Source organism: Rhopalosiphum maidis, chromosome 2, assembly GCF_003676215.2.
Source record: "Rhopalosiphum maidis isolate BTI-1 chromosome 2, ASM367621v3, whole genome shotgun sequence".
Classification (NCBI taxonomy): Eukaryota; Metazoa; Arthropoda; class Insecta; order Hemiptera; family Aphididae; genus Rhopalosiphum; species Rhopalosiphum maidis.
Window position 1 is genome coordinate 64472030 of NC_040878.1, and position 24906 is coordinate 64496935.

The 24906-nt window shown below is 33.4% G+C and overlaps 2 protein-coding genes across 2 annotated transcripts in view; both read left to right on the forward strand.

The window, feature by feature from the left end:
• Positions 1–15248, forward strand: part of LOC113551573 (glutamate receptor ionotropic, NMDA 3A-like) — a 131151-nt gene extending 115903 nt beyond the window's left edge. The window contains 13 exon segments of the mRNA XM_026953881.1: positions 8909–9206; positions 9553–9762; positions 9839–10052; positions 10054–10073; positions 10138–10345; positions 10449–10582; positions 11568–11715; positions 11783–12085; positions 12301–12456; positions 12524–12585; positions 12699–12815; positions 12913–13239; positions 14333–15248. Coding sequence (XP_026809682.1) covers positions 8909–9206; positions 9553–9762; positions 9839–10052; positions 10054–10073; positions 10138–10345; positions 10449–10582; positions 11568–11715; positions 11783–12085; positions 12301–12456; positions 12524–12585; positions 12699–12815; positions 12913–13239; positions 14333–14681 — 2546 coding nt within the window. The 3' untranslated portion in view covers positions 14682–15248.
• A 1389-nt stretch (positions 15249–16637) lies between these two features.
• Positions 16638–22921, forward strand: LOC113553448 (ras-related protein Rab-3). Its single transcript, XM_026956780.1, has 5 exons — positions 16638–17346; positions 17449–17703; positions 17854–17972; positions 18274–18445; positions 22073–22921. Exons 2-5 carry the CDS (start codon positions 17482–17484, stop codon positions 22214–22216), a joined length of 657 nt encoding a protein of 218 aa, XP_026812581.1. The 5' UTR covers positions 16638–17346; positions 17449–17481; the 3' UTR covers positions 22217–22921.
• The last annotated feature ends 1985 nt before the right edge of the window (positions 22922–24906 follow it).

Sequence of the window (24906 nt, forward strand, 5' to 3'; positions counted from 1 at the left end):
GATTATATATGGTGGTGTACACTAGCTTTAGGCCCAGTGTTTAAGGGCGGTAAACATTGAAACATGAAGTGTTGTTAGTATTGTGTACGTATTTCGTGTCCGACGATTCTATTCGAATAAGTTTTTGAGCGACATCTAATGGTGTTATGTATAGTATCTTCCTCTCATCCGATGCGCGGCGAGGTCTCTTATCTGTCTCGGGAGTTTTCTGACCACATTTTCACAGTACATGTATATTATATGATATGATAGTCGATGTCGTCGTAATGCGTCGCGTTTCGCGGTTCGTTAACTCGAGTTTTAATATCGTCCCGACCAAAACTACCGCACCGTTCATCGTAATAAATGTTTATAAAATTGTATCTGTGCGCAACTCCACATAATATTATATACCTATATTATTATATACATATAGCCACAGAAACTTTAAAACGACAAAATTGTTGTGCTGTGCGCGATATGAAATGTAACTGCTCAGTAATGCACGATGTTGTTTTCTAGGAAAATATCGTGTCGAAAACAAAAATAAATTTAATGGGAAAAAAATATTATAACAATTATTATTGTTATTATATACAAGTTTACATCCGACGTCCGTCGGAAACTCCATTATTTGCTCGCATTTCGGTCCATTCCATCTCACGCTCTTATCTCAATAATCGCTCTCAAATCGTACTCACGTATTACATACGTTTAACTGATAACACATTTAATACTATCGTGAATAACGTTTTTTGCCACACGCCGAAAAATCGTAAAACGTTCATTCTATACATTTACTTTATTGCCCGAAAATGTGATTTTACGAGCGTATTCATATTTTACGCTTTACATATTATCCTGATAAATATATATACTTCGGACGAAATCCAAGGGTCCCATTTTAGATATCACCACCGCTCACCCCAAAACCCGAACTCGCGCGTTTTAGTTCTGATTTATGATACTTATGAACTTTATATAGTTAAAATGTGTATTTCCTTTTCATCTTTTCACAATTGTTTGTACAATTTTTTTTTTATTTTTTTTTGTTCGCCTGCGTTTCCTTTGTGACAACATTTCACACCGGATGACGTTAGTGCAATGGCGTGTTCCCGTTTTAATTTAATGAAACTGATATTATACTAAAAACACATAACATTGTTGTTTACTCTTCGCCCGTTACTATATAAACAATGTGCCACATTGCTTCCTTATATTTCAAAAATAACCTAATTACTTTTAAACCATTCACAAACTTTGACACTTTCAGCAAATTAATAACATGTAACTAGTCTGAAACACTTATGACACCGGATGACCCTGTTTTAATAAAAGTTTTAAGTGACGAGCTGGAAGTATATAGGTTATTACTTATAACAATGGCATTGCGTGCGGTAGTTGACGGGCGTATAGTGTTTATATGTACGTCGAAATTATTGTGCTTCACGTATAATTAATATTTTTATGAAAATACACAGCTATTGCGCATTTTGTATACTATGAAATTATACTTACCTATTATACGCGTGTACACAAAAGATTTTATTTTTTTATTAGCCATTAATACAAAACTATTACGGCTCGACAATTAATGTACATAAGCAAAATAAGACGATACAAATAATATACATGTACTAAATATGTAGGATGCATTAGCATAATAATATAGAGAGTATATAAAGTTATATAATATAAATTATACGGATGAGATAATGATAAATAAGAATATAAAGTACTAAAATAGATAATAGTAATTAATTAATGTATTATACGGAATGAAAAATGAAATGATGTATGAGTAAGACGTAACGCTGGTGTGACTAAGGTAAATTAATTTTGTTTAGGACAGTGGAAAGAAGGGATATAAGTGGATTAATGATTGCAGTGAAATTCAGAAAAAATTTTGATAACAACGTTTCGATTACGGAAATATTCTTACTTTTGTTTTCGGAACGATTTGGGCTTAGAGCCAGGATTAGAGTTAGAATTTGTATTATAAGGATATGAGGTTTTAGGTTTTTGTGGCATGCGATGAATACTGGATTGATATTTGCGGAGAGTTGTAAATGACGGACATCTTTTGAAATTCGCCGTATGGTCGCCTTCACACAGGGCACATTTGGCTGGGCAAGAACTGTCTTTGCTGCACTCGGAGGTGAGGTGATCACCACCGCACTTGACGCAACGTGGACGATGACCGCAAAACCGTCGAGTATGACCGTATTGTTGGCAATAGTGGCATTGAGGTGGACCCCGATTGACCTTGTACGGTTTTTACGATTTTTAACAGAGTATGGAAAAGAGATGATACATTAAAAATATTGTTGTTGTTTTCGGCGGGTTTTAGATCCACGTAAAATAGTGGTAGAGCAACGTTGCGCTTTAAAATATTTGAGACTCTTGTGACAGTATGTCCGAGGGTGGCCAGAGCTTCAGAAATATCAGAAGTAGGCGTCGTATGATGTAATTTCTTAATTACAATCCGAAAAGGACGTAGATGTGATGGAAGAAAAGAGTGGTAGCCAAAACTGGTTTCCCTCAAAAAGTTAATGACTGCGTCGAAGCTATCTGCGTCTTTAGGCCTAACGCTTAGGTATGATCGAGTGGCTTTAAATGATTGCCGATTGATATCAATTCTGCTCGATAACGAGTTTTTAAATAAGGTAATATCGCTTACGTTTTTCACATAGATTGTAGGGGGAAGAGTAGTGGTATGCTTTGCATGTTGCTGGTTTGAAGTAAAATTACCGAACCGCATTGTCCATATTAACTGTTGGCTTGCAAACCGGTTTGGTGACACGAAGAACTTAGATTTTTTTTCATTATGTGATGGGGACCAATCGAAGATGATGAGAAATTTCGTTTGAATTTCGGAACCAAAGTGGTTACTCCGTCCGCATTTTGAAGGGGAATAACATTACCCTTGGAATCGTAAACAGTTAAGAGTTGTTTGGCAACATGAGATGGAATTTGAGTACCGAAATTGTTGTAATATCTAGGTTCGCCGTCCATGGTGCATTATGCGCGTACTGACGCTGACCTTTGCACAGAACACTGATAACGGAGCGAACATCGACACACGTGCGCACTTAACGACCGACCGTATAACCACTTTATAAGAGCTTCTTATGATTTCACAAAAGACGAATTAACAAACTAATTACGTTCCAAATACGATCCTAAAATGTATTTTTCAAACGCACAGCACTAAACTTATTAACGATTGCAAAAAATAATAATAACATGATTACTACTAAAACAATGTGAACAGATGCGTTAATTTAATTGTTGAGATTATTCAAATCAATTTTCATAGCTAATAGCTGTTATACGTTAATTAATATATCCATGTTATTTAATATTTATCAATGTAAAACTGTTCTAAAATGTCATATTGGATTTACAAGTAAAAAAAAAAAAAAAGAATGAAATATAATTATTAAGCGTACACGCGTTGTTTATTATAGTTCGCATAATATAACACTGTACATCGCTTTCAAGTTTCAATACATATAGTTGCAACAGCAAACAATATGCACACGATCAGCCCTTTGCGTCGAATTTAATGCGGTTTATTAAACTTTCTCACTCCTGTGACAGAATTTCCGCGTATTCTTTATAAACGTATCGCCTTGTTATTTTCTAGTTTGGAATGTGGTACGTACGTATCTAAGTAGCTTATTTACAGCTATTATAATATACACTGATGTAGACTTAAAATATTTAACTTAGGTACCTAAGTAGCTAATATATTAGGTACGTATTACAATAATAGTCCCTCCGTGCTTAACATTGTATTTGTAAAATGGAATCCAGCCCCTGCGTTCATAATTTATTAGTTTATCATCAAATAGTACGCTTTTCAAAAAAAAAAAAAAAATATAGTTGCCTTTAAACTGGGCGTAGAGTTTCTCATCTCAAATGGAGACGCGTGAAAGGCTTCCAAGAGAGTAGAAAAATTACTAAAATATTTACATTAATAACACTTTGCTCGTTGTGTTTTTAAACTCTTTGCAGATTTCGCTATATATACCTTAGCCACCTATCATTAATTTAATCGTTTTAAAACACTAAATGATTCATTGAAGAGAATGAAAACTCCCACAAAGCGAGATTATAATTTATTCGTTTAAATAATCTTGCTCAGTTTTTTTTTTTTTTTTAGAGACTTCACATATCGACCGTATGAAATTGCCTTAAGGTCAATCAGAGCTGACGTATTTTTAATATAAAAATTTACAGGAAAAAGCTCTTACGCTTCGTGCAATGGTAAAATGATCGGATTTCAATGATTTTTATTTTTTTTTAATAAAAATGACTTTATGTAGATTGTACATAGAATAAATTGGACTCTAATTAAAAAAAAACTCTACTTTTAGATGTCCCAATAAAAATAAAAAATAATCTCAAACTGTCGAGTATATCATTTTTTTAAATGTATTTTTCTATCATTATTTAAGTCATTTTAAAAAATCGGAACCCAATACGGCTTGAATAAAGTTTTCCTCTTTCAAATATAAATAAAATGATCAATATTCGACTATTCTACGAGGCATGATAACTTTTCATGTAAATTCGTCTTGGTCGTTTTGACCGTCGAAATAGTTTGATTTTATTCTTTCCTTACAGTCAGTTATGTGGCCGGCGTTACTAAAAATTGCCAGCATTTTTGTTCCTTGATAAATAGCCGACTTCGTCACCCTTAAATGACTTGTATTCTGAAACAGAATTGAAGGGTTAAAATACGCTGACAACGTACATAATATAATATGATAATATGCATGAGCACAATGAAGTGCAATTCATTAATTTCCTTCGGTTAAAATTATATCCATAAAACACCAGAATACTTCTACTGTAGTATAGTGTTTCAATATTAACATTGTATCCATCTGTATGCGCATGTCATGTGATATATAGGTATGATTTTTTTTTTTAATACACACGACCACCAACTATTCAATTTCATATCTGACCAAATTCAATAAAAAAAAAAAAATAAAAATGTTTGGTTTCTGTGTAGTTTCAATTTATTATTCTCGCTTACCATATATATATATACACATTATATTATTATTAGGCATTATATTTATACACTTTTTTTTGTATTTTTTGAATTAAAAAAAGTAATCCAATTCGTATACATAAAAAAAACACATCCCCGATTGCACAACTTTTTTTCCAAACTTTAAATTAGATCAAGTAACTGGATATTTGTCGGGCTTTTAGATGTTTTATCGCAACATTTTCACCAAAATATTTATTGTAAATCGATGACGCGTAGCGTGTGTGCTTTATATATACTTACATGAACTGTCTGTAAACTTCCCGGCGAGGGAGTCGTCCTGAGACTATCGAGTGTAGAATGCGAGTTAAAGTTTGAAATATATATGTACGGAAAAATTTCAGTTGCACTTCACGCGTTGAATATAATATATTATTCTTTTTATAGGGGCGTGACCATGTGCGAAACAATTTGCTTCCGCCATGTATGTGCAACCGTTAATCATTGTACGTTTTATATCACTTCTCCAAACCCCCGACACACACACACACACATACACACACACACACACACACACACACATACATACACACACGTATGCATAAAATAATGATAACAATAATAAAACTAAGAACAATGCAAATGGTAACAATATACCTAGTTTTAGAAAATTCAACTCAATATATTATTTATGATAAAAATATTATCGTACTGTTATGCTGAAATCTCTGGCTGGTGTACCCCAAAAGTGTAGAATTTCAATAAAAGTAATTCAAAAATAATTTCAATTACTATTTTGTACGAACAGCTGTTTCTTTTCAATAACTTTGAAAACAATATTTTCTCTTCTACAATTATCTGTTTTTAAATATTTTAAATCATTCACAGTTCGTTTTTTGTATACAATCTGAAACGTATTTCGCGTGTTTATTTTTTATACGAACTTTATTTATTATTTGATAAAACATTATTAAATCATGATAAAAATATTAAACCTACAATAAAAAACTCGGTTTAGAAATATCTAATATCGAATTTTAATAACTGTTATAGATTGTTGACGCAATTTATATTATAATATGTTGTATATGCGTCTAAAGAGGATTTGACTACCTATGAGATTTTTAATTTACAATAATACTAGTATATTATTCAGTTATTATAAGTGCATATTATTTTATGCAAACAACTCAATATTATTCTTTATTTTTAGTTTTAATAAAACTATGTTTTATTCTTGAAAAATCCATAAGCTTTTTTTATTAATAAGCTGTTATATTGTAGAATGAGTTATTAATAATAAACTTAAAACTGAAAGGAGTCGTTAAAAATTACATCTTGGTTTTTCATACGAAATCCCAATTAATGATTTAAATTTTTCGAAGTGTGAAGAGAGTAAAACAATGTAATGCAAATATTTTAGTTGACTTAATTGTTGTTAAGCGAATACCTCAACAATCTTTGAAACTCGTATTATATACATATATGACTGTAAAAACTTTTCATTCTGCCGAGAATTTAAATCTTATAGGAATTATTATACTTTATATAGCTAAATGAAAAAATCAATACGCATATTCAATTTTAGGTGTTAAAAATAATAAATAAAACTGTTGTAGTTACGTGTATCTCATATAGAATCCGAACAAAATTTTATTACCACGTTTATGTCGTTAAACTCAAAACATTATTAGATAAAGTAACCGCAGGCGTGTGAGAGGGCGTACGACGACAGTAACCCTGAATACGTTTATTTATTGCGATATTTGTAAAAAAAAAATTTGCACATTATATAACATATATTTATATATTGAATAAATAACACCGTGGTCGCATCTATAACGTGCCATATAGGATAAAAAAAAACAGGACTACACGGCATGAGCAAAGTAGAAATACGCGTCTTAATATTTTCGTTTACATGTATTCTACTTAAAGGGCGTTGATCAGAATGGTCGCATGTACTACGGTTTCCAATTCGGTGAAAAATTGGCATGTACACGAGTATACAAAAAGGTATTACTGGTTTGAATTATGACGCTTGTAGCAGTAACTGTACACGTACCTATACCTATATTTATGCCTTTTTTTTTCGATGAAAAACGTGTAAGCGGATAGAAGAGCGCATTTCGAAAATGTGCTGATTGTGAAAAATTGACAGATAAGTAAAAAAGGATTTCACACTCAATAATAGAAACAGAAGTAAGAAAAACCCGAAACATGGTGTTAAACCACGTGATCGTTATAATAGAGAAGAATGTATTACGCAAATAGGGCGTTTTAGTTTTTACATAATAATAGCGTACATTATTATGCTGTACAATATCGATAACAGTTTTCAAAATTAATGTCATATATTGTGCAACGATGAAATCGTAGGTATGCGGTTCAAATTCGTTCGTAACACACTTGGTATTTTTATTCGTTTATTTAGGGCCTCCAATATAATAATATATTTTGATCTCCTGCAGAGTCCATTAAACGAATGATTTACCGGATGAACGAGTCATTAAACTCAAACTGCAATACATACAATTTGAAATATCGAGTATAAAAAAACCACCGGCGCTGGTGATTAATTTTATTGGATGACGGGTGCTGTTGCTATATAATCATTTTCTCTCGATACCTTTAAATATTTTCGAATCGAGTCTTTAAAAATAAATTTAAAAAAACACACCAGGTGCACAATGTTTTAGGGGTACGAAATCATATTATAATAACATTATTACTATGATATTTATAACTAATTATAACCGTAAGTATATATTATGCAGAAAAAACATTTGTCTGTATATTAAATATAAATTTATATTGTTTAAATACAAAATTCAAATTGATATTCATTATATAACATTGTATGTTTATGTTGATAGAACTGTTTTGGCATTTTGACACATCAACACATTTAAGAATAAAATATAATATTGTTACATCAGTGTTGTCTTTTGCGATAAAACAAAACGTATAATAATGAAATAAAATATATCGTTTTCATTTTACTTGAAAGTTCTTAAAATGTTATTACAGCACGATGTTGCTAGTGTGGTATTATATGTAACAGTGTGTATCATGAGTGTGTGTGTGTGCGTGATTGATAATGATGAAACGAAAAAGGAACAAAAGTATATGGGATATTGCGGCTGTGGACCACCGGTGTTTTAATCCGTTTTAGTTTCCACGAAACAGATGGTCGGAAAAATTATTACAGCAAGACGCAGACGATGACGACATATTTTTGAAATTCTCCGCCACAGTCGTCAACTTCTACGATACAAAATACATCGTATTTATTCGTCCAAATCGATAAACCGTGTACAATACGTTCCGCGGGGTCGGGACGTTCGAAGTTAAATATTGGTTCACGTGCCCCGAGGAATACTGCTTTTGAATAGATGATGCAAAACTTTTTATTAAAATGTTCGGTCACGTATTGTATGACGTGAAAACGGTGCGGATGGTCAGGTGCAAAACGGGTTTCCTCTGACCGAAAATAATATAATAATATATGCATTACGCATACAGCAACGTATACGCGTCTACGGCTCTACGCGTAATATCTCCGGTCGACCCTGAACGCAATTAAAACTTTGGGTAAAGATCGCCATACCCTTATATAGTTATATATATAAACACTGCAGGGTTAACAGATATAAAGTGGTTTTTTATTTTAGCGGTATACCATTTTTTTTCCGGTTGACGATCTGCAACACTAAACGTCTAAACGTCTTTTGTTGCAATTTTTTTCCTTTTCCCGCTACAGATAAATTAGTTTAAAGGCAAAGTAAAAAAGTTTTTTTCTTCGCTCCGCGCTTGCCTCATCTACTATACAACTACCTATATATATATATATAATATTGTGTACTTCACTAAGTGCGTGGTTTTTTTTTTTTTACTTTTATTTCTCTCTATCTGTTTTAGATGGTTATACGCGGGCTTGGAAGAAAGTCGGCACCGTCGGTCCGTCTAGCACTGGCGGACAATCGGTCAAGTTGGACTCGGTGGTGTGGGCTGGCGGAAAAATGGTGCCGACCTCTAATCTCGGCAGACGTGCTGTGTACAGGGTGGTAACCGCCATTGGGCCGCCGTTCGTTATGCACGCACCATTGCAACAGGATCGGCAGTGTCTACGCGGTATACAATGTTATCAAATGACGACAACTAACAAAGACAACATAACGATGATATTCAAAGACGTCAAGTTGAACTCGAACAAAAAGTGAGTAACACACAGCAATACAATAGTAAGCGTGGTCAAAACACTTATAGTATTACACCTATACCAGGTTTTCTATAATTTTGGAAACTCTTAATTACTATAATATGCATAATGCATGTCTTAATACTTACGCGAAGCAATAACAAATAATATTGCAGTGCATTTATGTAGTGCAAAATATTTAATAATCTCATTAATTATATTATATTATCGTTGATCAGTCCTAATTAAGCTAATGAGCGTTTCCAAACGTATTAAACGCTCTGTACAAGTACTATACCTATTTATAGTTATTATTACAAGTGTATAATATTATATCATTACTAATGTTCGTTATTATATATAGCTCGTCGTTACCGGAAACGTATTGCTGTTTTGGGCTGTCCATAGACCTGCTGGAAAAAATGTCGAAAGACTTGGAATTTGATTTTCACCTGTACTTGGTCGCTGACGGTACGTTTGGGACCCAAAAGCTCCATTGGAATGGAGTGGTCGGTGAACTCGTGTCCGGTACCGCACACATGGCATTCTGTCCACTGAGCGTCACGTCTACAAGGTTCACGTCAAATAAACGATGCCATAAAACAATAATTACAACTTATAGGAAATATTTTATTTTTTTTGTTTTATAGATCGAAGTGGATTGACTTTTCTACGCCTTATTTCTACAGCGGTGTGTCAATGATGGTCGCTCCGAAAAGAAAGACTAACGTTCCACTGCTTGCGTTTCTGTTGCCACTAAGTCCGAGCCTGTGGATCGCTATATTCGTGTCACTTCACGTAACCACAGTGGCAGTGGCATTGTACGAATGGTTCAGTCCGTTCGGCTTAAATCCCTCCGGCAGGACAGAGATCCAAGAATTTCGGGTAAATATATTTGTTTTTGGATAGTTTTATAGTGTTGAAAAATAACTATTATACGTATTCACAGTATGCCTTCGGCGTTGTGGGCAATGTGGGGACTGCTCTGCGGCGCTTTGGTCAATTTTAAAGCACCGAAATCGTGGCCAAACAAATTTTTAATTAACGTTTGGGGCGGATTTTGCGTTATATTCGTGGCTAGTTACACTGCCAACATCGCAGCTCTAATTGCTTCGCTTCTATTTCAAAACGCTGAAGTGGATTACAACGATCGAAATGTAAATACACGATTGTATCGAACACCGTCGTACTATTGTATTATAATACTACCAGTTTATAAAATTTAAGTTGTACAACTTTTACATAATATTTAATTTTCAGATGTTTTTGATGAAAGTCGGATCGGCTAAATCTTCGTCTGCAGAGGTTTATTTAAAAGACAAAAATCCAGCTCTATGGCAACACGTTCAAAAATATTCTGTTCCCGACACAGCATCAGGCATGCGAATGTTAAGGTAAATTAATTTATAATGAGAAAACTAAAAATATCGCGTAAGCTATATTATTTATATATATTTTTAAGATGGTTTGATTTACCGTTTGGGCAATAAAAATAATTTAGTGGAATGAGTCGCAGTGATGAATATCGCATTGTTAAAAAATATTATTGATTGATTGCAATAAGATCTTGGTTATAATTAATAAACAACTTAATTTACATGTCTGACTGTTGGGAAGAGTTAATGAACATAGACGATTTATTATAGTATATTATAACGAGGATCAAGTTAGGAATATAATTTTGAGTTATAGTTAAGTGACAACTTTGATGTCTTTGTAATGGTTTTCGTAGAATAATAAATATACGTGTTCCAAAAGGATGTCGCTATTTGACTAAGACAAATATACTAGAATGCTTGGATGATTTCTAGTTTTAGATGGTTTAAATGTTCTCCATATGTCTGCATAAGATATATAGTGTTATATATATATATATATATATATATAGATCTAAATAAGGATTTGTAGGCTAGATACACATTTATTCTTCCTTAAATGCTTTGTATGTGAGAGTCTAGTCCATTATTACACGTTAACATATGTTTTATACTTTTTAAATCATTATTAAAAAAAAAAATTATTTTAAAAAATCTTCGAAGCGAGATAGTTTTTTTCACACAATGAATGTAAGCTTTTAGTCAAAAAGGTTAATTGATTTGACGGGAAAAAATACGAAATGGTATTAAGATTAAAAGGGGACATTATTCAGATTAATAGACTAAATTTTTTAAGTTAATATTTAATTATTAATACTTTTAATCTCCCGGAAATTCTGTCTCATTATACTGATATGAATTTATAACTGTATAGCTTAACTTTGCCTTGTAGTTTTATACCTAAAAAACTATATTATTTTGATTTCACACAGTGTAAAAAATATATAAGTATAATTTAAAAGTATTCTTCACTTGTATTATTTAATTTTGTTTTAAAACTTAGAAATGGCAGTTTGGACATATTTATCGGCGACAAACCCATTTTGGACTATTATAGTGGAACTGATCATGATTGTAAGCTCCAAACACACGGAGATCCACTTTATGATGATGTTTATGCAGTGGGCATGACTAAAAACTTTGTTTTAAAGGTCTGTTAATGTATTATGTATTGTTAATATTAAAACAATTTATAATAATTAATTTTATGTATAACAGGAAAAGGTGTCTGCAGCTGTTTCAACGTATATAAACAACGGTTTTATGGATATCCTACAAAATAAATGGTTCAGCGATTTACCTTGTGTCAATCGCGAACTGGAAACATCAGACCTTGGACAACCGACACCATTAGGTGTCGACGCATTTTTAGGTGTTTTCCTCATGTTGGGTTGTGGAATACTAGCGGGCGCCGTTATCCTCTGCCTAGAACACGCTTTTTATCATTACGCGCTACCCAAACTTCGTCAAAAGCCGCCAGATTCGATATGGAGAAACCAAAATATGATGTTTGTCAGTCAAGTATGTTGAACAACATTACTAAACTTATAAATATATTATTATTATACTATGCTTATTTATTTATTTGTATAGAAACAAATTCCATTTGTATAATAACATTACTAGTATATTTTATTATAATTATTATAATATTGTTAACTTATTATAGCTACTATAAATTTGAATACTGGTAGATTACCGTAGTCTATAATATTTAAAAACAATTTTTTTTTCAGAAACTTTACAAATTCATAAATAGCGTAGAACTTATATCGCCACAACATACGGCTAAAGAACTAGTGCACACGCTAAGACAAGGACAAATCGCATCGCTGTTTCAAAAAAGCGTACGTCGAGTGAGTTTGCCTTTTATGCATCCTCAACATGCACAGGTTAGAAATATATTTACAAATAGTCTATGACTGAAGGTTTTATCGTTTTCCCGTTCTATTGTTACAGAAAGAGTTCGAGCGTAGAAAACGGAAAGGTCAATTCTTCGAAGTCATTGAAGAGATCCGAAGGTTTGTATGTTTTGATAAATCTATTGTTTGTCTTATTATTACTATATTATTATTATTATTGTTATTGTTATTAAATGTATGTTATTTACCCGTTTGTATTTATGTACTTTTAGAATACAAAGGGAAGAGAGGGATAACAAAAAACAAAATGTCAGGTTAACATTATCAAACTCTCCAACCACAGGACAATCTCCAAAGCGAACAACCGCAAAATTTTTGTCACCGGCCAGGTAGAGCTAAACACTGCATTTAATTATCATTATTGTTATTATATCAGAGTATTTAATATGCACTTAAATGACCGCCTACGACCAAAACGATTTTCAGGTTGAGCCTCGGTAGACGCTACAGCAAGCAGCGATCACGGAGTTCTGGGAACTTAAGTATCCGTCGGTACAGCACGGACGTAGCAAGTTATTCAGAGACCGTGGGCAGACGACTGAGCCAGGGAGCATCCAACAGTCCACCTGATTTCAACACACGAAAACAACTTATCAGACGGTCATCAGGAAATCCTAGCCCAGCGGATTCTAGCAGGATGAGCATATTTTCCGCATCTGAACTGATCGGGGCAAAACTTAGCAACAATAACTTATACGTGGAAAACGATCTACCTCGCAGCCCCAACCTACTGTCTCCGGGAGTATTTTTTAGGTACAACTCGTTCACAAAATATTATAAACAGAGTGATCCTATAACTGGCCATACTTGCAATATTTTATGATTTTGAAAAAAAAATTAATTATATAGTTTGAACTGTAAAAACTTGTAAATGTTAACAAAAACGCAATCTCGCCGCGTTGTATTTTAAGTATTTTAATTTGTTTTATGATCATCTATAACTTAATTTCTTGTCAAATATGTAACAGATAAACTTTTAATTCATAATAATAAATACTTGCATAGTTTTCATATAAAATATATAGTTAGTACTTATCGGTTAGCGCGATTACGTTAAGAGATTTTCTGATAAACACAATTTTATTATTTTGATTGTCACTATATGACAGTGTTGGATTTATATTGTTTTAAAACAATTTTATAATCCAAAAGAAGAATTCAATTTATACTTATGAAAATAATTAGGAAATGTTTTATATGATCCTGTAAAAATTGTCAATAGGTAGCTGTTGCAGGCACTTTTATAAAATTAGTTTGTAATTGGCAAGTCATGTCAGTGTCGTATTTACGAGGAGAGATTAGGAAGATATATCTCCCCCTCTTGACCCACCTTTTTTTTTTTTTTTTAGCTATTTTTATATGGTTATAGTAGTTGTATTTTTTTTATTTATCAATTTATCAATAAGTAATAAAAGTCAGAGCCATTTGACATCAACAATTTTAGTCATATCTCCTCCCTTTAAAGAAATCTTAATTACGTCATTGCGTCATGATATAATATGCATTATACGTTTTATTGAGTAAATCTACTAGTATTATTTTGTCTTGTATATTACAAAAATATTTAAAAATAATATAAATCAGTTGATAAGCCTTGATAACTTGCAGTAGTTCAAATTGCCAAAAAGTTGCATAGATTGTTGTGATAGGTAATCGATAAGTACCTACTATCTATATTTATTTGTTGTAAATAGGATATAGCTATGTACTATAATATAAATATTTTCTTGGAATTATGTAGAAATATATAAAATAATTGACTTAGAAAACGACTGTGGCCAGTTGAACAATGGACAGCTCAATAGTGTATATTGGTACACGGTATAATTATATCACAACATTTTAGGTCAAGTTTTTCGTCGGACACCTCGTCGTCACGACCCGACTTGGGTATACAATCGCGGAAGTCGAGCTACTCTCAGGGACCGCCCAGGGTGGTGATCAATGGCGAACAGCAGTCGACTCGTCGCAAATCGGATGACGAGCCACCGGCCACGTTGCCGAGGATCGTTGAGGTAAAGAGGGCTCGCCGGTCTAGCGACGGGCATCGGCCGACCAAGAACCGCAAGACTGTGGAGGTGTTCCGGTGGCTCAGACAAGCGCCCAAAACGGAACTGGAAGCGCTGAGCAAGATGTCCGAGGACGAGATCAAGCACTGCATAATCCAAGCGCTAAAGGACAAGGACCCGACTTGATTGCAAGTCGATGATGTCGACGATGGGGGCTCCGAAGACGTCGACGACGACGACTACGACGCCGAAGATACCGTTCCGGTGTAGTTTACTTGAACTGCAGTGTATAACAACTATTATCGATTGCATAAGATGTATTATTATAAATTATTATAATTTGATGAACGTAGAAAAAAAAAAGCGCTCATTGTTTTTGTTGTTACATGATTTACTCTACGTTTATTTGTTTCCTCGAATAATAACTGATAGTATAATATTATATTATTGTATATTTAAATATTTAATATTATTATGGTAAAAGAAGACTGTCCGGTCGGTTATACGACAAGCTCGTTGTTGTCATAGGATTATTAAGTAAATCGATGCTCAAGTGCGTAGGTTAAGTGCTGCTGATGCTGTCGCTCTAGTTCGGAACGACAAGCGAGATAAAGGGACGTCTCCATTTCGGTAATAACGTTATTATGATAATATTGTTGTAAACGTATATCGAAATCGTTATTCCATAAGATGTAGTCGTATATACTATTATATTATATTGTTTTAATTCATGTTCATACTATTACTATATATTTTATGCTCAGATATAAATACTATATTATACTGTAATGTTATCATAAAATTATATTATATTTATCTGTTCATGTAAATAATATATTTATATATGCATATATAAGAAATAATATTACTATTAGAAATAGGGTCGTTACTATATATAGCGGTTTCTTATTGGTCCTTAAACAAATATTTCGTCTGTTTTCTACGTTTTTTTTTTGTTATTCATAATCAAGTGTTCATATTACGTGCTATATATATATATATAAACATATAAATATAAGTATGTGTGTAAGTGCATAACATTGTTTTTCTCGTTGGTGATGAGGTGCTAAGGTTCTTTGTTTATTAGCACACGGCTGATGTATTCCGTTGAAACAATCCCGAAAGCTAAGAAGTAATATACGTATTTACTTTTTTCAAAACATTATATTGTTAGAAAATATCGAACATAGTAAACCGTATTATATGTATATTGTATATGTATATAACACACACATAAATATATATATATATATATTTGAGTGTGTACATCATATATATTGTCATTTGGTTAATTTATTTAAGATTTAATTACAGTCAATTAAAAAAAAAAACTTTAAAATTAAAAACTAAGTTATTTTTTTTTCAAATGTGCATAACATTATCATAGTAGTTTCCTCTGCTCGTGATCCGTGTAACCGAATAATTTTGCGCTATACACAGCACGACGAGCGATAATCATGTCATAGTTTGAATATTTTAAAAATATCAAACGTGTGAGTACGACGACGATGACCTTGAGGGGAACAGCTGCATAATAAAAAACAAATGAAAACGAAAAAATAAATTGTCTACGTGTACCGGTAGACGGACTCGCGTATTTACCTATAGCATTATATTTACACAGCTTTCGGAAACCAGCGTTCCCGCTACCGTCCACCTTGCGACTAGGCAACAAAATCGACAAACGTAATCATCGTCGAACAGGAAAAAAAAAACCATCGTTCCTATTCTCCGGAAACACTATCAGTCGGTGTGATCATTTTGGTGTTATTATTCGTTCAAGTGCCTATCGTACACCGGGGTCTAGAAGCGGTGCTACGAAGAGGATGCCAAGTTCGCAAAGACGTCATAACATTATGATAATGACGACGATGATGATAATATAATAATGGTGTATAATATCATAGGACGATAATAATAACAGAATCGGTGACCCGAGATACGTAATATGCCGGCGACCAACAGGTTAGTGCGTTAGCGGAAACTATGATAATACAGCCGAGGACACGCGCCCGCGTTTCCGCTCGAAGAGGGCACCGCCTGGTGGTGGCGGCGGCGGCGGCCGTAGCGCTAGTCGTCGGGCGGTGTCGCGTGTGCGCGCGCGAGTCCTCGGTGCGCCGAAAATCAATATAGGCTCTACCGTCATTTTTCTTACGGGCTTTTTCCCTCCTCGTTTTCAGTTTAATTTTTCCGCCCGCGACGTTCTCGCGCATCGACGACTTTGCGCGACACCGCGCCAAATATTCTTTATTATTATTGATATCTCGTCGTCAACCGTCATTATTACCCGGACAACCGCACATTGTCGCAGGGGCAGAGCAAAAATAAAAAGCGGTCCACCGTGTCCACCGAGTCCTCCGAATACCGCGTACACGTAAGTTTTCAAATACGCGCGCGAAAAATTAAATTATATATTAATTAAAAACACCGCGCGCGTCTCGTTCAGATCTGGTGAATCCGCGACACCAGGTGGCGCCCCGTCGTCGTTTTCACCGCCGTCGCGTATATCGATTGGGCTTTTGATCCTTTTCGCTCGCCGTGTCCGTGTGTATACCTTCGCCCGCGCACGAGTGCGTACGTGTAGCCCGCGCACGAGTGTGTGTGTGTGTGTGTGTGTGTGTGTGTGTGTGTGTGTGTCGTTCGCGTGAGTGTGTGCGTGTTTCCGGAACGTACCTCCTACACGTACACAGCCGCCACCGCTGCTGGTGCTACTGCTGCCGCCGATGATAAACGTTTGAACTCGTGGAGGAACGGACTTGTCGAAGTTTTCGTGCCGTACAGTGTGGGAGGCGTCACGAGCACTCTCCCACCCCTCGTCCAATAGTATAGTCATCGTCGAATTTCGCACGAGGTAAGTCACACTGCATAATAGCTGCTTCGGGTTGTGTGTGGTTTTTACACACTTACCGAGTGAATTTTTCACGCCAATACGGTCAACCCGTTTGTGTTACAGCGATAACCGTTTTTTGTCGGGTGTACATCGAAAATGGCCGGCCAAGATGGTAAATGGCAGAAGGAAGGGTCTGACCAAAACTTTGATTACATGTTCAAGTTGCTCATCATCGGCAACAGTAGCGTTGGAAAGACTTCGTTCCTGTTTCGATACGCCGACGACAGTTTCACGTCGGCTTTCGTATCCACGGTCGGCATAGATTTCAAAGTAAAAACCGTGTTTAGGCACGATAAAAGAGTCAAACTTCAAATATGGGTGAGTCAGATAATTATTAGAACCGCGATCCTTATTAGTATTTTAATGTAATACTGAGTTGTCCAAAGGTCCGTTGACCCAGTATCTCGTTTTAAAAAATATAAATGCCATGATAATATATATATTTTTTGTCATTGTCCCCTTCCACAGGATACGGCGGGCCAAGAACGTTACAGGACCATCACGACGGCATATTACAGGGGCGCTATGGGGTTCATACTGATGTACGACATCACAAACGAGGAGTCCTTCAACAGCGTACAGGACTGGTGAGTTTTTTTTTATTTGTTTCCTATATAAATTATGCACGAGCATAATATATGCTATATACCACACATGGTAGTCCTAATTTTGTTATAAGGGCGGTAGTTGGGTGGAGGGAGGTGGGAGACGACGACGATGAGTTCAGATTTCATTACACGACATTCAAACACTCACCTATACATGCGTTTTTATCACGTATACATATGACCTATATTTAAATTATATTGCCTTATTAATTGGTGGTAAATATAAAGTATATTGTATGGGTCCGTTCTTACCTCCCACGTTTGCGTGTCTCTTTCACAGGGTAACACAGATCAAGACGTACTCTTGGGACAACGCGCAGGTGATACTGGTGGGCAACAAGTGCGACATGGAACACGAACGTGTGATATCGTACGAGCGAGGCAAAACGCTAGCCGACGAACTGAACATCGAATTCTTCGAGACGTCCGCCAAAGATAACCACAATGTCAAGGTCGGTGCAGTACACTTGTATAATATTATAATAATACTATACGTATATGATTATCAAATAGGTGCATGCGCACCTATGTAGAAAAAAACGAGTGTGTTGTGGTATTTACAGTTTGAGAAGCGAGTGCTTATATTATATATTTATATGGATACCTACTACCTTCTACCTATACATTCGTTTTCCAAAACCCACATCGTCCGTACATAATTTATAACACCATGTATATATTAGTATTATGTGCGTAATCCCACGAGGATGATATTATTATTATTTTCGCACTGTACGCTGATGCAGCCGTTCGTGCTGAGAAACCCGGGTTGTTATCGTCATGTTCAATGCGTTTTTGCTACACCGGATTATAGAGGCGTAGGTGGTAAGCACAGGGTGTATGCATGTACGCATAGAGTTTTATCGTTGAAAAATGATTAATCGTCACCCCCGAAAAACTGCCTCGACTACCATCAAAATACGTTACACACACGTAGGTAATGTGTTGTACGCACGATACGTAGAATTATTATTCATTATTGCCAGCTATATGATACCTAGTATACCATTGCCGGTCAATTGTATAATACGTTCTGTATTGTAGAATATCTATACAAGGGAATTATTTTGCTATCACATAGCCCTCGATATTCTCAGTTTAATCGTACGGGGTTAATTTGTGTTAAGAAACGTCTAATGGTTTGCGATAAAAGAATCACTCTGTATACAGCGTTAACTTTTGATTATTTCTTTTTTTCAATCGGTCTCTCCACATCAACGAATCGGGTGTGCACTCCCTTCTATATATATACACATTACACAAAAAACATATATTATGTACATGTATATATTTGAAAATGTTATTTCTTGACAAACCGTACTTGAATATGAGCTCAAGAGACGTCGTCGCCTAGCGTGACACAGTAATCAATCGAGTTCTACTACGCTACGCTGTCGGTCCGTTTGCGACACGTGCGCAACACTGCTTTTCGGATATTAAAGTTTCTCTGTGGGTCAACTGGGCCACTGGGTCGATGAAATGACATAATAATATTATACAACATAATCATCGTGACCAGGATCAAATGACGTTCTCAACACTCGCCCGCCAGTGGTATTTTGATATGCTGATAAATAAGCTCCCAGACAGAGATCGAAAAACGAAATCACGACGCGGTTAGTTTAAATAAACGCCAGTTCGCTGTTTATGTTACAGTTTATTAATAAAAAATGGGGCAAATAATTCCGTTAATATCACCGTCACGATTGGAAAAAAAACAACGCCTCCGACGGCGAGAAATGCGATCACGTCGTACAGAATATTTATGCGTGTGGCATTTGAAGAGAAAAAAAGGCCATTGAAAATCAACCGGTGACCCCCGCGGCGTATATACACAATTATTTCCACTTGCTGAGTAAACGGCGTAATTACGTCGCGGGTGTGCGGCCGACCGGACAGCGTTTATTATTACAAATAGAGTGTGTTCAAAATGATTCGTTCAATGGTATTTATTGGAAAGTTGGAGTTTTTTAATAGTAAGGGCCCGTTTTAAAGGTTGGCAATTAAATTAAGTTTTTTACAATGTTTACGAGTACCAATGTTACCCACATTACTTGTACGGCATACATCTAAACAATATTGATATAATATAATTATTATTTTTTATTTTTTTTTAAATTGATTTTGCCACCTTTTTCTCTGGTCCTTATAATCTGCCATTTAGTCTTGGGGGTACATAAAAAACACTGTTTATTTATCTTCCCTTCCGAAAAATGTTGATGAACTAAAAATATGCATTACTGAGTACATAAACTTGATTACGGTCGACATACTTCCATGGGTTTATTAGGAACTTTAGTGTTTAAATAATTGCCATGCAAGTAATGAGGGTAAAAATTGTACATATTATTTTATAAACATCGTAAAAAAACTTAATAATATAATTGCTAACTTATAAAACTTATTTCAAATTGTTTTTACGCAAATTAAACAATGAATAAAACAATTTTTAAAGCAGATAAATTATTTTTTAAACATTGTATAATACATTACAGCAGTGTCGCGACGACCTCATATTTTAGACTCAATATCTTCGGCGAGTTTTATCGACGAAATCCCTATAGTATAGTACATTAGTAAACATCTATGTATATTGTGTGATGTCCAACATAGGCTACAGTTCTCTATAAATGGCGGAGTATGAAATTTTTTTTTTAATTTTGAAACATTTATTAAGGCATATTACGGAGTATCATAAAAATTAAACAAAAATTAACTGATTTTACGTGAGCAGTATATATCAATGTTAATATCCTATAACAATGGCGAACTTTTATCTCTGAGCCTTTATGTACGAACTATAGACTTTCAGAGTAAAGACTCAATATTATATTAATACATCGGCTGCCGGCACTTTTCGGAATATTGTTCTTTTAAACATCCTAAAGGCAGAAAATATATCAATATATGAACTACAACTGATCAACAAAAATGTTTTAATCGCTGCAAATACTGTTTCCTATTTAAGAAGAGCTTTAAACTTTTAAAATTGTATTACGTTAATGAACGTAGACGCTTATCGCTACACCTTTCGATCGAATGTTTCGAAATCACAATATTTTTTATCCGGACTGTCAAGAGTAGGTCACTTGTTTTACTTTATAAAACCTTGGTTTCTATATATTTGTAAGTACATGTGGTTAGAATTATTTAACAAGTTTCGTAGAACAGTCATGACTTACAACTTTTCTCATTGCGAATTTTGGCTTCTCTAAAAGTTTAAACTTACATAACATAAATGTAACAATGTCCTAAAGCCTGATCTATTAATCCGTCTTAATTTATTTTATAATTTACTTGAGATAGTAAGTTGCAATTACAAGATTATAACATTCCACTTTTATAACTATAATAAAATACTAAAGTATACTAATAGGTACTTCCTGCATCTAATGTATTATTATATTACAATTACTAGTCTACTTACCAAAAAAAGTTTTTATTTAATTTAATTTAATTTAATTTCTTACTAAAACACGGCAGTTGTCGTATTTGGTATGTCAGTTACGATTTTATGATTATGACTTAAATATTGAAATTTATGCAATAAAATAACATTTTTCAAAATATTTTGATAACTCATTTTTGCCATAATTAGAAAATATAAAACTATTAAATTACCGAGTATAGATTAATTGTTAAATTATTTATATAGTAAATACTAAAATAATACAATTTACAAAACTCTTACGAATAGTAAGTGATAATGGTCGTAATTAAAAGTAAAATACCACGTAGTCTTTAGTTTAATTATATTGGAGTTGTGGTGTTTCCGAGCAAAGTTTTCAACATAAAAATGTCATGATTTACATCAGTAAAATAAATAGACATTTTAAATCAGTCATTTATTTTGAACACAAAACGACTGATACATGTATCTGATACATGACCTAATTCGTATATTGTTAGTCAATCGGAGAAAGACATAATGTACATTAAAATTATAGATAATAAGAATAATATTTAATATATAAAACATATATTATTAAAAACAACATAATATTATTTTAAATTATAATTATTGATGGACGGACACAAACAGCATGACGGTATGGTAATAATATCTGTTTTGTTTGCAGGCCGTGTTCGAACGACTCGTGGACATCATATGCGACAAGATGTCCGAGAGCTTGGACTCGGACCCGACACTGGTGGCCGGTGCCAAGGGCACCAGGCTAACTGAACAACCGCAAGGTCCGAACAATCCGAATTGCAACTGTTAAAAGTCTTATACCCGGTTTCGGATACCCACCATGGCCCAACGAGATACTTCAAACAACAAAACCCGTTACAGCAGTACCGAAACACAAAAAGACAGTTAACAAAAATAAAAAATAAAAAAAATAAATAAAAACCAAATTTTTAAATAAACTAATAAAACCAAAACCAATAACTCGTGAACAACGGGTCGTTCATATATTGTAGGCTGAAAAGCGATGAGTACTAACATACAACACACATATACGTATATTATATAAACTATATAATATTATGATAGAGCTACTACCTCATCTGCAGATATTGTTTTAGAGACGTGTGTCCGTTTTCTTGTTATTTTGTTGTTCAGTTCAGGCTTCGTATATAATTTACACAGAATATTGTCACATATTATTTAAGTTTAATAATAACAATACAATGTATTGATACTTAATTACATATATAATATTATTATTATTATACGCCGGACAATAAAGATTTTTTTTTGTTTTCTTTAGATTCAGTCGAGTCTATTATTAGTCGTGACAGTACTATTTTTTAGCACAACACTTATTACGTTAAAATTTGGTAACAACGCGTATAATATGGTAAATTAATATCAGTGTATTAACCCCCCGAGGTCTGCAGTGTTTTTTTTACAGGCGTTAGAGAAATAAAAATAGTAAAAAAAAAAAAAATACGTAAAACCAAAGGAGTGCTTTTTGCGACAACCAATTACGTTGTAGATATGAAAAAGATCAAATTATTAACGTTCAACGACGACTTTCGATCACGTTCGCGACGAGCACTCAATGCGGAATATTCGGTGTATATAATGATATTATTATTGTATACGTACTTGACAACGAGTTGACACATTTTTCTTTTGTCTTAATTGAGCGGCGGTCCTCGATCTAGATTTATTCTTCGATGGTAATAAATGTTGTGCGCCACATAATATCATTTTACAATGTTTATGGCCTAGCCATGCTATATCCTTTTAGGGTGCTTTTGGCGATACAACTTTACTACGTGTTATTGCATCGTTTATATAGGTATGTTCACCTGCACAACAATAATAATAATATTAATAAATTGTCAACGATCATCGCCATCTATAAGATATTTACTTTGAAATCTTTTGGATTTACGTGCGCCCGAATGAATTTATAATAAAATAATAATTACAGTATACACTGTCGCAGACTGTTCTTATTCCGCACCACTCGGCGTGTAGTTATATACATATTATATATAATATAGTTTAACTACTATAACTAGCATTTACTACTACTAATAATAATAATTAAAAAAATATATAGAGGTACTCGTGTTAAAAATATTTTCTAGTCGAATGATGTTGATGCGCGCACTTTAGTGACGCGTATACATACATAGCGGAGGTAGTTTATTATTATACATAAACAAAATTAATTATAATAATATTATATATAGCAATTGATTGTTCGTTTGGTCTTGATGTTTGAAATTTATCCCGTAAAAAAGAAAACCGTTCTTGAAAACAAAAAAAAAATACTATTATATGCCATTTTGTATTACACGCTACACAACAACGTTAATGTGTATTATACATATACATATTTAATATTTATATTATATAATTGTATTTGATTTTTGACTACAGTTAATTATTATTAATTATTATTATTATTATTATTATTATTATTATTATTATTACAAATTTATTAATATATAGGTAATTATTATTTCGTGTATAGATAAATTGAAATAAAAACTATCAAACCAAAATGGTATTATTAATTTTACTATTTACTATTTATTATTAATATTAATGTACAATTTAGTTGAATGTACACTTGTTTAGCCTTATTTTATAATGTTAAAGGCAAAGACACAAGTGCGCTTTGAAATGGATTTCGTCATACCATGTTACATGTTAATAATATACTCGTACCTAATATCAACTGACAAATTATATTTTCCTCTACATTTTATTATATTTGGCCTTTTAATCAACATTAATTTTATTATCAGATAAAATTTTTTGACATAAATAGTATTAAATCAATTGTTATAAGAAAAATGCTTATATAACATAAAAATTAAAAACTGTGCAAACTGTACTCATACGTTTTTAATAATTAATTGATATGTGCAATGTGCCTTATAATAAATAGTTTGACCGAGAAACAGAAAAAAAACTTAACAACCGTAATATTGTTTCCGATTGACATAAATTTAAAAATTATTACATTCAAAAAACATTTGTGTTTTGTTATTAAATAAAAATCTATTTGTTTAAGAGAGTGCAAGAGGAAATTTACAAAATGTATACAGTTTTAATGTACTTGTATATACTTACTCTGTAATTAAACTATTAATAAAATCCTCCTGTATGCCTTTAATTTTTATAATAGGTCAATTCATATAAGCATAACAAAGTAAAATTAATTATTGTGAACACAAAATTTGTTATGTTATACGATTGTAAGACGGAGACCATACATGTAGGTGTGGCGTCTTCGGTGTAACTTTAAATATTATCTTGGCAATATTAAAGTATTTTAACTTATGATTTTAGTTTTAAATGAAATTTTATATGTATATATAATATATTATTTAAGTTTTATAAAATCCCAACTTTAAGCATTTATATCACTACAAGTCATACATTATAGTTTTATCGTTGAATGTACCTACTTCAAATATTCAATGACATCAACATTATTATATG